The 16,856-nt window shown below is 38.1% G+C and overlaps 2 protein-coding genes across 2 annotated transcripts in view; both read left to right on the forward strand.

Annotated features, from left to right (window-relative positions):
- The window catches only part of LOC134661285 (division abnormally delayed protein), a 74,050-nt gene extending 59,460 nt beyond the window's left edge, over positions 1-14,590 (forward strand). Inside the window, exons 6-9 of the mRNA XM_063517277.1 lie at positions 11,454-11,704; positions 12,525-12,651; positions 13,981-14,146; positions 14,242-14,590. Of these exons, the coding sequence (XP_063373347.1) occupies positions 11,454-11,704; positions 12,525-12,651; positions 13,981-14,146; positions 14,242-14,375 (678 nt within the window). The 3' untranslated portion in view covers positions 14,376-14,590. The remainder of the gene's footprint in view (positions 1-11,453; positions 11,705-12,524; positions 12,652-13,980; positions 14,147-14,241) is intronic.
- Positions 1-16,856, forward strand: part of LOC134661309 (HIG1 domain family member 1C-like) — a 156,824-nt gene that overhangs the window by 52,649 nt on the left and 87,319 nt on the right. The window lies entirely within an intron of this gene.

Consider the following 16,856-nt stretch of genomic DNA (forward strand, 5'->3'; position numbering starts at 1 on the left):
GTTGGCCACCCTGTATATACATACGAGTAGGTGTTTAGTTTCCTTAAAGTGACGGTAATATGAACTTATAGAAAGTAGGATCCTATAGAAGATGGTATGTTACGCGTGCCTCCGTGAGGGACAAAACATATTAGGCAATGCGACACTACGATTGATGAAATTTATTTGTTGCCCACCATAATCCATACTAATTTATGATGGGGAATAAAAAAAAGAAGTGAGACTGACAAGAACAAACAATAATAGCGCTTTCGCTGCTACTCCTACTGAAAGATCAATAAGACTATCCCGTTCGGTCATTTCCCCCCACCCCTCATGCCCGATCCAGTCAAAATACTAGATTAACTAGATTCATGAGTTATGAACAATTTTTTATTTATTTATAGATAAGTGACACTTTCGGCTGGTTTTAAAAGCGCGAGCGCGACAATTTTATGTCTGGTTTCAAAGGAAAACATTCGAAAGACAAACTTCATTGTCTTGATTTCACAAGCCAACACTGAAATCCTGTCCAAGGTTTAGGTATATTACACAATGCAAACACATCCCGTTCATGCTTTCTTGCTCTTATACTGATCCAAAATAAAACTGTTCATAGGGAAGAATCGAGGTAACTTAATATATATAGGTAAGTAATACATTTAATTGTAAGTGTACAAAGTGTGTCATTATTCTGCAAATAACACAAAGTGCAAAATATGACAATTGCACACGTATAATAAACGACACCTATAACACTTTACTAATAATAAAAGAGTTAACCGGGCTTTATGAAATGTTAATAAATTCAATTTCAGTAACACACTTACACATCCTTTAACATGCGCAATATGAGCATGTTTAACATACGGTCTGCATCAACAAGAATTGTGTGAAATCTCCCCTAACAAACATTAAGGGAAATAGGTAGTGGCTGGGGCACGGCACGCAACAGCATAAGAAGAGTTTACATTTCCACTCGAGAGCATCGAGCACCCTTTGGTGGTGCGGCGTCTGTACAGCAGCCACAGATTACGACTCAACTACATGTTTGCTTACTACTCCGCAATGCTGCCTGAAACCTGAAACTGTATTACGTATATAGTGTGTCAAAGGACTGTCTTATTTCAAACATAGACAGAGAGAGTCATACTATCTTTGTCTTACATTAGTACTATCACCTAAAAGAAAAGGATGAGTACCTATAGTTTATTTTGTTCCTATTTACTGACAAATTGGTTTGACCATCTATAACAAAGCAACGGTGGTTATACACCACTACGTCCTGCTTCTAGAATGTTTCATTTCAAAATTGAATGCAAATATCAAATATGTAGCAGAAGAATATGTATTATACATATAGTGTTTCATATTTATTTTATTATGTTACCTCTATTAGTTATTAGGCGAGGCAGATACCCGCGATATTTGATTCGTATAAATACTGTAAATGTAAGTCGTTAAACTGCCTAACCAGCCCTCTTTATTACGCTGAATAGCATCTGAATCGGTTAGGTGATAAGTTTTTATTAATGGTAGCTTGGTAGCATTTGATCTGGTGCTTTTATCGCTAAAACCTTGTATGGGCGTCGTATTAAGGTTTCAGATTTCAGAGGTGTACGCCTGTCGTATAAAAGCGTTCGGCAACACCTTTTTGCTCTATAGGCTTATACAGAGCGCTAATATGTTGTATTAGCAATTGATGTAAAGGTTTACTTCAACATTTTATAGAGCCGTTATACTATTACGTTATAGAAGAGGAAAGGTCAGTGACACAAATCACTAGTGGAACTCGATCTGAACTGTGATCTGGTCGAGCAGCGCGCGCCGCGCCGGCGCAACGACCGGCGCCTTCACCGCCCACGCCTAGCCTAGCTTTCACTTACAAGGCGGTTAGGAGAGGGTAGACCTGGCAGCATTTCTTCGCTGAATTCTTAGCTGTTATATTAATCGAGGATGCTGCCAGTTCTTCGGTCTCCTGTGGCGACTCCGAGTGTCTTCGGAAGAACTTTGGAAATGTCAATTATTTACATTTCCATTGTTTTGTGCTTACCACAAATACCGGGAGCATTATTATGTATTTTCAGATAAGATACAAGTTGTTACCTGGTGTGGTTTATTGTTTATGAAATGAAGCATTGAAGTCCGGCTGTGTTGACAAGGCAACATAGCTCACGGCTGCTAGCTCCGATGCAGCCTGCCAGCGTGTGCGTGCGGAGTTGCCGATATGGTGTGGGCTCTCGTGGAGTAGGTATCGTTCGATAGGTCTTTCAAAAACTAAGGGTTTTCAAGTTTTTTTTTTCATGAAGTAAATATTTTCGTAAATAATAACTGAAAAAAATGGTTGTCTGTAAAGTCGGTTTACGGACGATAATTTTGCGTGATAACGTCATTAAGAAAACATTGATGAAAAATTGCATACTTTTATTTACGAATTGAATTGAATTATTATTCAATTATTATCGTGGCCGTACGTTACCATGGAGATCTGTCTACAACGGTGTTCATCGATTTATATGACGTTATCGCGTCGAAAACAAAAATGTGTGTGTCCACGTTGAACTGTTGAACCACGGGTCCAAAAAATATGAAAAAAATCGTAAAATAAAAGCATAATAAATACTTTCAATTAAAACAATAGCGAACATGATCCGTCTAGCCATGGCATGAGTGGTGGGGATAACTGACAGAACGGGATAGTCTTATGTATCTTTCACTGGGAGTAGCAGAGAAAGCGCTATTATTGTTTGTCTTTGTCACAGTCTCATATTTTTTTATTCCCCACCGTAGTTTATGGTGGGATACAAACAATGCGTAAACGTCAAATTGGTGTGAAACATATGAACAGTGCAAAGATTATCAGGAAAAATATTAAAATCAGTGTTTCGTGTGCATGTAGTAGTACTTAACAATTCAACAAATATGGTGAATTGCTCAGTTTTGCGCTGTACAAGTGACTGCCGGCGAAAACAGGACAACCTAACATTTCACAGGTAAATACAGTATTTTATACTTCGGTCACATTATCATGCTTAGTAACAGCATCCTACAATCTATATCAATTAAAATCTGAGTAGAAAAAGCATTTACATTAAATAATAACTCGGGTAAAAAACCGGCCAAGTGCGAGTCGGACTCGCGCACGGAGGGTTCCGCACCATCAACAAAAAATAGAGCAAAACAAGCAAAAAAACGGTCACCCATCCAAGTACTGACCCCGCCCGACGTTGCTTAACTTCGGTCAAAAATCACGTTTGTTGTATGGGAGCCCCACTTAAAACTTTATTTTATTCTGTTTTTAGTATTTGTTGTTATAGCGGCAACAGAAATACATCATCTGTGAAAATTTCAACTGTCTAGCTATCACGGTTCGTGAGATACAGCCTGGTGACAGACGGACGGACGGACGGACGGACGGACAGCGGAGTCTTAGTAATAGGGTCCCGTTTTTACCCTTTGGGTACGGAACCCTAAAAAATTAACCTATAAATATCTCCTGATAAATTAACCGACCAAATTACGTACGCATATTGACAGTAAGCCGTCACCCTTTTAATAACGAGTATTCAATTTAGTAGCATTGCTATTATTCGAGGGATACCAGCCCGTGATGCATACAATTACCCCAAAATTCGGGTATTTTGTATTTTAATAACATTTTTATAAATAATTTTGCTGTAGAACTGGACATAATATACGAACAATAAAATTGAACTGTGTTTAAATTAGAATGTAAATTATATTTATTTAAGCATTACGGATTCTTTCTAACGTTATAGGGGGTTTTGCCACGACTCAGAGAATCTAATTCTATGATATGCTGCAGGCACTAGTTCTTAATTTTGCAATAAGAGTGACAGATTACAAAATGAATATTTCGTTTATTACCTCCAGATTTCCACAAGATGCAGGCACGCGTGCTAAATGGATTTTAGCAACCGGAAGGAGAAACTGGGCACCGACGCAAAACTGCCGGATATGCTCAAAGCATATTATGAAAACCTACCTTTTCTATTTCTTCCTGTGGCACACAGTACGCTAAAAATTCTTTCTTTAGGCGTACTTGTAATATGTATAATGAATCGCTTAATGATATAGACATTTTTGTTCATAGTTTGTCCGTTTTCAAGAACAAAGTTCGGCATATTTTGTTTACTAGTAATTGAAAAATTGTTTCAAGTAAATATTTTGCATTATTTTCTTAATTTATTTGCGTGTTGTACTCACAACTATACCTACGGGTAATTTATAATTTAGTAACCTATTTACTTTTCATTGTAATAGTCAACTTAGTAACGTATGAAACTTTAGGCCTATTTCAGTAATTTTTGTAAGACTTATTTGTAAAAGGCTGTTTGTTTTCTAAATAAATTAAAAAAAAATTGGCCCATTGATATTTTATTTATCGCTGCGTCTTACGTAGGCGAACAACTCGCGAACGTGATTAAAATTACCCCAATATTTGATAATATTGGGGTAATTTTTACCTAAATGGTATCTCCGGGTTTGTGACGTCATCTATGTCTATCCCTTACGGGGGCACGCGGTAGGCCACATGCAAGTTATCGGTCCGCAGTAAGCTGCACATCTACAAAGTGTGTATCCGCACAGTATTCTCATATGCCTCGGTTGCTTTCGCCCAGGCCTCCCCCCGCCAGCTGAAGAGCCTACAGGTGCTCCAAAACAAATTCTTGCGGAAGTTGGTCGGGGCGCCGTGGTATGTGAGAAACAATGATTTGCACAAGGACTTAAGACTGACAACTGTGGCTCAACACTTTAAAGTGTTGAGCAGACGCTACTTTGACAAAGCGTCCAATCACGTCAACGATCTAATAAGTCATGCCTCGGAGTCATTGATATAGAATAAAGAACTGGATACCCAATCAGCCGCAAAAAATGGCCCCACAAAAGTAACGTTGAAACAGATCACGCGTTACTTTTTCGTTTAGTCTTGTTTGAAACGCTCAAATGTGAAGTTGTCAACAATTACGAAATGTGCCGTTAAAATATGTAAAAATAACAATGATAAAACAAGGAAAAAGGATGGAATGTATTTCTTTCGGCTAGTTCTTTGGATAGCATTACATAATTTATGTAATCTGGTGGTAATTTTATGGTTTTGAATAAATTAATTTGTTAGTACCAAAGAAGGGATGTCAAGGAACAAAAATCTAATGAGTCGATGTGAGGTCAATATTTATTTTTATTTTTATATGGAATTCAAGATTTCCAAGACAACCTATGCGACGTGCAAAGTGGACTGCTATTTAATTAGAGCAAGAGATAGGGGTGATGCAGTTTTAAACAAAGCAAAACGGCACTTGTGTGATCGGCCCATTTCCCTGTTTCCGACAACCAATAAGGGCTTATATCGACTAACTGTAAATGCTAAACCTGTCTGAACTGAACACAGTGACAACCACAGGATTTTTTTGGGTTATTTCCACCAACTCGCTTTGGTGGTAATTAGTGGGAATTATTTTTCCCAGTAGTTACCAGTGGTAAAAGGTGGGAAAAAAAATCCTAGTAGTTACCACTGATATTGTAGTAATTACTTTTAGTATTAAGCACTGTACCTAAAAAATTGAATATAGTTGTTGTCAATCGCTCTCGCAGACTTCCAAGATACAGGCTCAGCCTAGTTTGGAGTCTGATAGATATTTTTCTGCACATGTATACAACTCTTTTATGATAATAAATTATTTGTATTTTGTATTTGTATTTGTATATCAACTTGGTGGTAACTGGTGGGAACAACCCGATTTTTTTTATAAAGTATGGACTTTATAAAAAAAAATCCAAACAGTACCTAAATGCACCCGTGCGATGAGTAAATGTAGATCTAAAATACACAGTTATTTTATTTAATAAGTTGAATTTATTTCAAGGAAATTAGTATTTAAAGACGTATACTTATTAAAAAATTAATTTGTTTGAATTTGAACCACGAATTAATTTTATTTAAACTCTCGATTAAATTAAATTTGTTTTATTTATTACTTCAATTGGTTTTTCTGTACAGTACCTAATACCTATTCAAGTGTACCAAAGTGACTCCATTCGTTCATTATTCTCGTTTGACGTTGCTTGACGTAAATACGTTACGTTTAGTGCCATCGGACTAAATTTTTTAAGTGTTGGTACTTATGTTTGCAAATTTGACACTTAATGCTTACGACATTAAGCTCTTTTCTGTACGAAACATTTATCTTGACTCAAAATTTACGTAAGCGTTTTTATCATCAATGCAAATGGTGCGAAACGTCATTGGGATCCACATTTCTTGACGTTTTTGTTCTGCTTTGTGTGTCTATTTCTTTTATATTAAGTCAGTGCTCGGAGTACACTCCCGAGCTTCCGCCCAGGAAACGTGTGCGTCGTCCGAGACATGTCTTGTTGGATCCAGACGATCAAACAACGTTGGACCAAATAAGAGAGGCAGAAATTGACAAAGGCGGGTTTGTGACGAATAGTGGGAATAATTCTCCTACTATTCGTTACAAACCTAACCTGCGCAGACCTGTGGGGTACTACTCTACCCGCCCCCATTGGGAAAAGACCAGGAACTCATAAGTCAAAACTTCTGTACAACTCAAAACATTCTGTACCTAGGTACTTTACTGAGTTTTGAGCCCTTCCGGCCACGTCACCAATCTTCTCCCAACAAGAGCAGTCGCTGGTCACAAGGTCGACCAAACTGCATACTAATTAAAAAAAAAAAAAGGTAGGCCACATCTATAGAAATACTACCATCTATGGTCTAGCCGGTTTTGGTCATGTTTTGGTGACGTTGTTGACAGATCTCCAAGGTAACGTCACTAGTACGCAATTAGTTGGTAATATGCATTGATATAGAATAAAGAACTGGATACCCAATCAGCCGCAAAAAATAGCCCCACAAAAGTAACGTTAAAACAGATCACGCGTTACTTTTTCGTTTAGTCTTATTTGAAACGCTCAAATGTGAAGTTGTCAACAATTACGAAATGTGCCGTTAAAATATGTAAAATAACAATGATAAAACAAGGGAAAAGGATGGAATGTATTTCTTTCGGTTAGTTCTTTGGATAGCATTACATAATTTATGTATATAATCTGGTGGTAATTTTATGGTTTTGAATAAATTAATTTGTTAGTAGGTACCAAAGAAGAAATGTCAAGGAACAAAAATCTAATGAGTCGATGTGAGGTCAATATTTTTATATGGAATACGTAAGGAATAATATTATGTTTAAATTCAAGATTTCCAAGAAAACCTATGCGACGTGCAAAGTGGACTGCTATTTAATTATAGCAAGAGATAGGGGTGATGCAGTTTTAAACAAGGCAAAACGGCACTTGTGTATTCAGCCCATTTCCCTGTTTCCGACATATACACCACCAATAAGGGCTTATATCGACTAACTGTAAATGCTAAACCTGTCTGAACACAGTGACAACCACAGGATTTTTTTTTATAAAGTATGGACTTTATAAAAAAAGTCCAATCAGTACCTAAATGTCCCCGTGCACCCGTGCGATGAGTATTTGATCTAAAATACACAATTATTTTATTTAATAAGTTGAATTTATTTCAAGGAAATTACTATTTAAAGACGTATACTTACTTATTAAAAATTAAATTTGTTTGAATTTGAACCACGAATTAGTTTTATTTGAGCTCCCGATTAAATTCAATTTGGTTTATTTATTACTTCAATTGGTTTTTCTGTACAGTAATACCTATTAAAGTGTACCAAAGTGACTCCATTCGTTCATTATTCTCGTTTGACGTTGTTTGACGTAAATAAGTTACGTTTAGTGCCATCGGACTAAATTTTTTTACAGTGTTGGTACTTATGTTTGCAAATTTGACACTTAAGCTTACGACATTAAGCTCTTTTCTGTACGAAACATTTATCTTGACTCAAAATTTACGTAAGCGTTTTTATCATCAATGCGAATGGTGCGAAAACGTCATTGGGGCCACATTTGTTGACGTTTTTGTTCTATATGCAATTTTTCATCAATGTTTTCTTATGACTTTTTTTTTTATTAATAGGGAATATTACGCGAAAGTTAGCGTAGGCGGTAGGGGGCGCCATACCAACAACAAGTAAACAATCTAAGGGTCTACCACAAACGAAGAGAGTCGACATTTTGTTATCTAACCTCTCTATCACTCTTGCATATTCGAGCGATAAAGAGGCAGATAGCTGAGTTTTGATTTCGCGTTCCCCGGTAGGCCCTTTGTAAGCAAACCGCCTTGATGTATCAATGTCATATTTGATTGTCTGTGAAAACTTGTCAAAAAACAGTTTAAGGTACAGTATGTAGGTATAAGTTACTCTATGGTATACTTAAGTCACTAGTGCACTCTGGCGGCAAAACATTGCAGTAATAATCCCTATTACACAGTTTGGTCGACATAGTGACCAGCGACTGCTTTTTATTGTGAAAAGATTGGTGTCGTGGCCGAAAGGGCCACGTCACCACCAAGGACGAGTTTTCTTATGACGTTATCACGCAAAATTATCGTCCGTAAACCGACTTGACAGACAACCATATTTTTTTAAGGATTAATTAGCGTGTTACCAGGACTCATGACAAGTATAATATTTAAAAGTTTCGCGTTTTGAACACATATTAACTCACATTTGTAGACTGGTCTATCGCGAAATTGAGATACATAATTATTTTATTACCTTTATTTACCGCGGGTAGCCGCGACCACGACCAGTGAAACATGTGTCGAAACGTCGGTAAATAAAGGTAATAAAATTTATTTCATGACAAGTAGTTTTGTACTTAAGTGTTTAGGTATTCGTCACGTACGAGTATGGACAGTATTTGTCTGCGCTGGAGCAGCGTGGTTATTTGCGTGCGTCGCGCGCGCGGCGCGGCGCGGCGGCCGTTCACACGTGCCGCGCTCGCTCGCCAGTCGCCACGCCACTCCAGATACTTATAGCAAGTGCCCTACGCGGAATGAGCTGATAATTTAGGCCGCGCAAATGTTTCAGGTGTCAGAGATCTGTTCCTACTTTAATGTGCTTGCGTGAATTTTAACATTGTCAATTTCGTTTTGGTTATAACATAACTAAATCACATAGTACTATACAATAGGTACTATGTATTATATATAACATTATTACGTTCGTGTTTTTTTAAAGTCGGTACCATGGTATTCCTGGTTTCTGTATTTCCAAAGTCGGATAAAAACGTAGCCTAAGTATATACAGATATTTCACCTGTAGGGCAAATAAATGCCCGGCTCTTTATCATTTGTCACCATGGCTATCACGTTCTGACAAATATGTAAGTGCGAAAGTGACGCATAGCATGACATTGACAGGTGATAAAAATGCGACCATGATAGCTGGTCTGGGCCACCATTGGGCCACAAAAGGAACCGGCCACTAAGTAATAAAATATTGACGCTACAATCACACGTTACCAAAATATACCTTCCCAGTCACTGACTTAATATAAAAGAAATAGACACACAAAGCAGAACAAAAACGCCAACAAATGTGGACCCGAATGACGTTTTCGCACCATTTGCATTGATGATAAAAACGCTTACGTAAATTTTGAGTCAAGATAAATGTTTCGTACAGAAAAGAGCTTAATGTCGTAAGCATTAAGTGTCAAATTTGCAAACCTGTACCAACACTGTTAAAAAATTTAGTCCGATGGCACTAAACGTAACGTATTTACGTCAAACAATGTCAAACAAGAATAATGAACGAATGGAGTCGCTTTGGTACACTTTAATAGGTATTACTGTACAGAAAAACCAATTGAAGTAATAAATAAAACAAATTTAATTTAATCGGGAGCTCAAATAAAATTAATTCATGGTTCAAATTTAAACAAATTTAATTTTTAATAAGTAGTAAGTAATTTTTTAATACGTCTTTAAATACTAATTTCCTTGAAATAAATTCAACTTGTTAAATAAAATAACTGTGTATTTTAGATCTACATTTAGGTACTGATTGGATGTTTTTTATAAAGTCCATACTTTATAAAAAAAATCCTGTATTTGTCACTGTGTTCAGACAGGTGTAGCATTTACAGTTAGTCGATATAAGCCCTTATTGGTTGTGTATATGTCGGAAACAGGGAAATGGGCCGAACACACAAGTGCCTTTTTGCCTTGTTTAAAACTGCATCACCCCTATCTCTTGCTATAATTAAATAGCAGTCCACTTTGCACGTCGCATAGGTTTTCTTGGAAATCTTGAATTTAAACATAATATTATTCCTTACGAATTCCATATAAAAATATAAAAAAATATTGACCTTACATCGACTCATTAGATTTTTGTTCCTTGACATCCCTTCTTTGGTATTAACAAATTAATTTATTCAAAACCATAAAATTACCACCAGATTACATAAATTATGTAATCCTATCCAAAGAACTAATCGAAAGAATTACATTCCATCCTTTTTCCTTGTTTTATCATTGTTATTTTTACATATTTTAACGGCACATTTCGTCATTGTTGACAACTTCACATTTGAGCGTTTCAAACAAAACTAAACGAAAAAGTAACGCGTGATCTGTTTTAACGTTACTTTTGTGGGGCCATTTTTTGCGGCTGATTGGGTATCCAGTTCTTTATTCTATATCAATGTTCCCAGTGCCAACAGTCTGGCCTAGTGGGTAGTGACACTAATATTAGTGACCCTGCCTATGAGGCCGATGTGCAGCAAGGGCACTTACTTACATATTATATTTGTGTGATGAGCATGGATATTTATTCCTGAGTCATGGGTGTTTTCTATGTACCTCTTTAATAATTTGTATATTATATGCAGCATATATCTTTGTCTATAAGTCCCCACAACACAAGCCTTAGGTATTAAGCTTACTGTGGGGCTTAGTTAATTTGTGTAATAATGTCCTATAATATTTATTTATTATTTATTACATATACATATGTACACTGTGCCAGCTAAAATCGTAATTTTTCGCATTGCTATAGTGGAATAAAAACGTGTCAACGTCCCGTAACTTAAAATAAAGAATACCGACTTTAAAAAAGATAAATCAAGTATTACCTCTTTTACATAGGTAGGTACTCTAGCAACTGATATGTTTGAATTCGGTGCCGAGCCTGTACCTATGTACAGAATATGTAAAATTCTAAATAGATATTCTGTAGAGACCATTGATTGAGTTGATCGACTGTTAGAGACTAATAAATAATTATAGTTTATAAAATTTATACTTTTACTCGTAAATAATTTATACTTTTCTGAATATTGTCGCAGTACTGATCGCAGTCGCTACGTCAGTATTAAGGTGGTATTGAGGCTGACTTACGCTAGACCGAGCCGAGGCGTCCGACATGTCATTTTCTATGACGGCTGATCGGTGATAACACTGATAACGCGTTGCTTTCCATAGAAAACGAACCGTCAGAAGCTCCAGCCGGTCTACCGTGAGTCATCCTTTAACCGTTTAACGGGTGCATGTTGACCAGGTGCGGCTAGAGTGTGGCTCCCCTGACACGAGGGAGGGCGGCGGCGCGGTAGGCGCGAGCGCCGCGCCGGCGGGCGCGTCGCGACGCGAGGCGTTGCGCGCACCGCCGCCCGACGCGGAGCTGCTGCAGTTCGCCGCCTCGCTCGCCGCCAGCAAGAGACTCTTCTCGGCGCTGCCCGACTACTTATGCGACGAACCCGACTTCGCCCATGACGACAACGATCACTGCTGGAACGGGAACACACTTGGAACGTAAGACATTAAGTATTATATACCTGCCGAAGTTTTCATTTCTATTTCGTTGTCATGATAGCTTAGTAGCTATCGGATATAGATTCGGGCCATTTCGGGCTAATGAAAGTAGAGACGTACCTATTTCAACACCGTGTATAAAGCAATAATAACATTATCGTAGGTCATACTGAACATCTTTTTCTATGTGACCAACCCCGAAATCCCAAAAAAAGATTTGGCCTTCCCATAGAAAACGTCCACATTCACTCGACCAAAATGTATGAAACGGCCAAAAAATTTTTTGTGATTTTGGAGTTGGTCCCATAGAAAAAGTTGTTCAGTATATGGCCTACCTAATCACCTCGCACAATACGAGTATGGCTAACGGTCCAAATATAACCCTGTAGGTATATCTTGTTTGTAAATAAATGATTATTTACGTTAAAAAAAAGCAATAATTCATTAATATAAGATATTAGATATGCCAAATTAATTCCCATTTAAATATCTTCAATGCAATAAACCGACATTAATTTTCTTAGTACTTACTTATCAGCTCTATTAGACTGAATCTATACGACCTTCCTTCCTTGAGCCAATTTATGCCGGTTACGTACATATTCCTTTCCTCTAGCTGTGTTAAGCAAATATCTGACGGTTATCAACTAAATATCAAGTAGGTACTTACTTGGTCTGTAACTTCCGAGAAACTCATTGGACAAGTAACATTTCTTTCGAAGGCTGTAGGTATTCCATTAAGTGTTACTAGTTTGAGAACGCGGTAAAGAGATTGACGTGATCCATTACCGTTAAATATTACTTAACTCTAATTATCCAGGTACGAAAAACCCCTTGTGGCGAGCTCTTCATTGAGCGACCAGAAATACAACTCTGAAGTTGAAGGCGCCGTGCCGCAGGACCCGAAGGTGGCGGCCATTGGCGACCAACTGCGGCAGGCCAGACAGGTAATTTTACGCTTACTTCGTACATTGCACATGGAACGTACGCCTTTTCAATCTTCATATCGGTGTACGTTCCAAATAAATTATCCCATGCCATATTTATTTATTATGAAACCCCGGTAATGCCGGCGCCCCGCCGACCGCCTGCCGCGGCCCGGCCGGAACGCCCAAAGAGTAAAGTAAGTATATAGGTAGGCCCGCCAGTGTAGTATGACAGATTTTAAACTTTTACTAAGGCCCACTTGCACTATTCCACTAACCCGTGTTACCGTGGTTACCAGTACAATTTGACACTGGGTTAACGGTTTAACCGCTTAACCCCGGGTTAGTAGGATGGTTCAAGAGGGCCTAACTGTTTTAACAATTAAAATGTGAGTGTCATGAAAGTTTCTTTTTTTTCCTCGCAAGTGTGTTGAAAAACGTCGTATGAAACGCGTGTGCATTAGTCAATACACACATCGGCTTTCTTATCGCGCGCACAATATCGCCTCGTGTATAATGACTAAAGTAGCACTCACGCCTGTATCACAATGTACTGTTATAACTTTGTGTAACATTACCGTTTTTAACAATTCGTTAACATGGTAAAGTCTATTTTTTTATTCCGTAGACTGAAATGACAGTTAATTGTATGAACATGAAATGTCATTTCATACTATTAACTGTCATTTCAGTCTACCGAATAAAAAAATAGACTTTAGAGGCTTGTAATACAGCTCTTACAATACAGAAACAATGATCATTCACATTTATCTTTTCATTTAACAGCTACCTATACTACCGCAAATTCGTATCCTCAACATAAACATAACTCGTTTCTTAAGGATGCTGCTATGATAATAATCCTATTTCCAATTATCGCATATCTAATTATAATAATGATTTGACGTCTAGAATTATTACTCACACATAGGTATAGCTGCAATTACTTAGAACCAGTATTAATAACAAAACTTAGTAAAATATGTAAATAATATTGACTATGCATTCATATATTTTCTTGAGTATTTATTTAATCGTATTATACCTGCAGTCAAATCTTAGCAAAACGCCTACCTTGGTCTAAAAATGTAAACTGTGTTGATCCACTGATAAGGATAAAACGCGTCAACATTTTTTAGGCGTTTCAACCTACTTTAGGTATAAATTAAAGAACTATGAGGCCTCACTACTATATACCTACCTAGTGTGCACAAGGAATAAGAACATGCAAAAAAAATCTAGGGTGTGCCACATCCGCCACATATACTTATACAATGATTAATTTCCTGGGTATTTAATGTCGGAATCAGGGATTTCTCAGAGCAATCGATAAGTAATGAATGTATGCAGCTGCTGGCGAGCAACACGTGGAGCAGAGCGCCGGCCGCCGAGGCGTTCATGCAGGGCGACGAGGCGGGCGAGGAGGGCTCGGGCTCGGGCCGCAGCTACGCCTACGACGACGCCGCGCTCGACGCCGAGGGCTCCGGCGAGGAGGGCTCCGGACACGTCGCCGTCGGTAAGTTACCCAACCTTTAGACACCGTGTGTGGCGCCGAGCCGGTGCTCCTTCTTGCCGTTCTCTTTCAATTGAGGTATCATATTTTGTAATCAGGAAGCCGGCCGGACGGGGGAGAGGGGCCTCGGGCGCAGCCGCCGCCGACGCCGGGCGGGGCGGGACGCGCGTGCGCGTCGGCGCTGCTAGCGCTGGCGCTGCTAGCGCTGGCGCTGCTCGTGCTGCTCACCTAGGCCGCGGCCGCGCTGCTCGAGATCCCGTCGCGACACTTCCGCCCCTGAGGAGTCCGAACCACCTACCAGAATTCCCATATCATTTTGTGTAAAGTCACGACTAGGCAAAAAGCCTTGCGCAATAATCGTAGTGTGAAAAATTGAAGACTCCTTAGTTTTTCGTACCGTTTATTCGGTGATACTTTATTTAGCGGATTCCTAAGAACTTTATTTACGAAGAATATTGTCTGACAGTAATTTGCTCCAGAATTATTGTCAGTGTGTTTGCTCTTGTTTAAAAATAAACTGGTGATAGAATAATGCATTGCCGTTTTATATCGTACGAGTTATGCATTTAAATTAAACATACCTACGCGATAGATTTTAATGGCCTGCAATTGTCAAATGCATATCAATATTTTATCAATAAACGTTTTTGTAAATATAATCTATACCTATTAGATACGAGTACATTTATGAAATGAAACATTTAACATTTTTTTTGCATTTAACGTGTTCAAAACGTCATATTTGCTGTCGTAGCCACGAATTCACTGTTGAATTGTACTAGCTGATTGGCAATTTATAAATATATATATATATTATGTAAAAGAAGAACGTATAACGATTAGAAAAAGTGATAGAATTATTAAGGGTTTAATGTACAGATGTAAATATCTAAAACTCTGACGGTCTAGGTGCTTAGCTAGTAAACATATTTTGTTGCCATATTAAAATTACGGATATTATTATTTATAACACTAATTAAGTCATAATTTAATGTATTAATATTTTATGTGATACTGATTTAGTTAAGTCGATAAGATTTATTGCATGCGAATTAAGTTATTTATAAATTGTAAATTGGTCCTGAGGTTTACTGTGGCAAGTGTTATTGCGGTGTACGGTGTACCTATCTTACAGTAGTGTATGAGTAGGTACACTTGCATTGCACAGCACAGCAGGAGACAGGACGGGAGGCGGGCCCGCGGGCCGAGCTCGCCAGCTAGGGGCGCTCACGACTACGACTGGCCCCAATCAAAGTGCTGGTTTGTCAAAGCCAACAACGGCTGCCCGATGCAGCGTTACCCTTTGGTTCTTACTTTATTAAGGGATCTAGTTGCAGTTGTCTACGTCGAAGACGAAATTTAAATGAGAATACAATTCAAGAGCTAAATTCTATTGTTAGAAGTCAGCAAAATTTGTATTGTGCCCGGATGCTGGAATCGCTGTACGCCGGCAATCTAGCGATGGCCCTCTGTTGGGAGCCCTCGTAAGCTCGTCAGCGGACCTACTAAATGTCTAAAAGTAAAAATATGTATATGACATCATATTAATCATAATAAACCGTGTGTACGTATGTAGGTATTATGTAGGTACCTAAATTCAGACACCATGTAATGGTGCGCTGGAGTTTTTGTAAATGTGTTGTAGGTTATATGGAGGCGTAGAATGGAGAGGACCAGAATTGGCACGTGGAATATATATTGTTAAAGTGTCGTTTGAGACGACGCGAATGTTCATGTTATGCCTTTACTCAGCAGCGGCGAGCACCGCACTTCGTAGTCCATAGATAGTTAGGTATTGTTTCCGTTCACCGACAGCCCGCGACACAGGCTTCGGACTCTGTCGGAAATTAACTCAAACAAATTGTAAATACATATATTGTTGGAATGATGGTAGTGATCAAAAAAAAAGAAGACATCTTGCTGTTAAATCTGAATATATATTAAAATAAATATTGTACCACGCATGATTTCATTTCATTTAATACAACCAACCTACCTTTGAAGCCTTTGACTCCGCGAAATGTAAACAAATAAATAGGAATTTAACTATCTAGTTACCTAACCTAATCTAGGTACCTGAATTCCAAGCCTTTAAACCATTTTTTATATTTTCTTACGTCATATCTTATTTTAGGCAAGTTATTCAAGCCAAACACCTTCTTATTACAGATAGGCCCGAAAAGTGGTAAAAGGTAATGACCGACCCTGATGACTTATCCTTATTACTGGAAGCAGGCATCTGGCAGCTCTTCAATATTGAAGGTCAATAAAAAAGGATAAGTGCGAGTCGGACTCGCCCACCGAGGGTTGCGTACTTTTTAGTATTTGTTGTTATAAGCCCGTTTCTACACTTGTAAGTTTTACTTACGTAAGTAGGGACACAGAACACACACACACACAGAAGTACGGAGTACTAGAGAAGAAAGACGCCACGAGTATTTTTTGACTCAGTTAAACAACGTTGCATACAATAGGTACTTTTTCTACGACCAAGCACATAGATTGAAATAAAATTGTAAATTTACAAATATTTTTCATTCAAGAAGTAAAGAATGGAGGGTACGGGCGGGAATCCCAAGTAGCATTTCAAGCTGTATATAAGTCTATTTGTATACTATTAGCTGTACACTTAGGCTGTACAAAGTCTGTATAAGCGCTTATACAGCCCTTATAAGTTAAAAAAGGCTAAATAAAGGTTAAAGGGTTAATTATA

This window comes from Cydia amplana, chromosome Z (genome assembly GCF_948474715.1).
Source record: "Cydia amplana chromosome Z, ilCydAmpl1.1, whole genome shotgun sequence".
Classification (NCBI taxonomy): Eukaryota; Metazoa; Arthropoda; class Insecta; order Lepidoptera; family Tortricidae; genus Cydia; species Cydia amplana.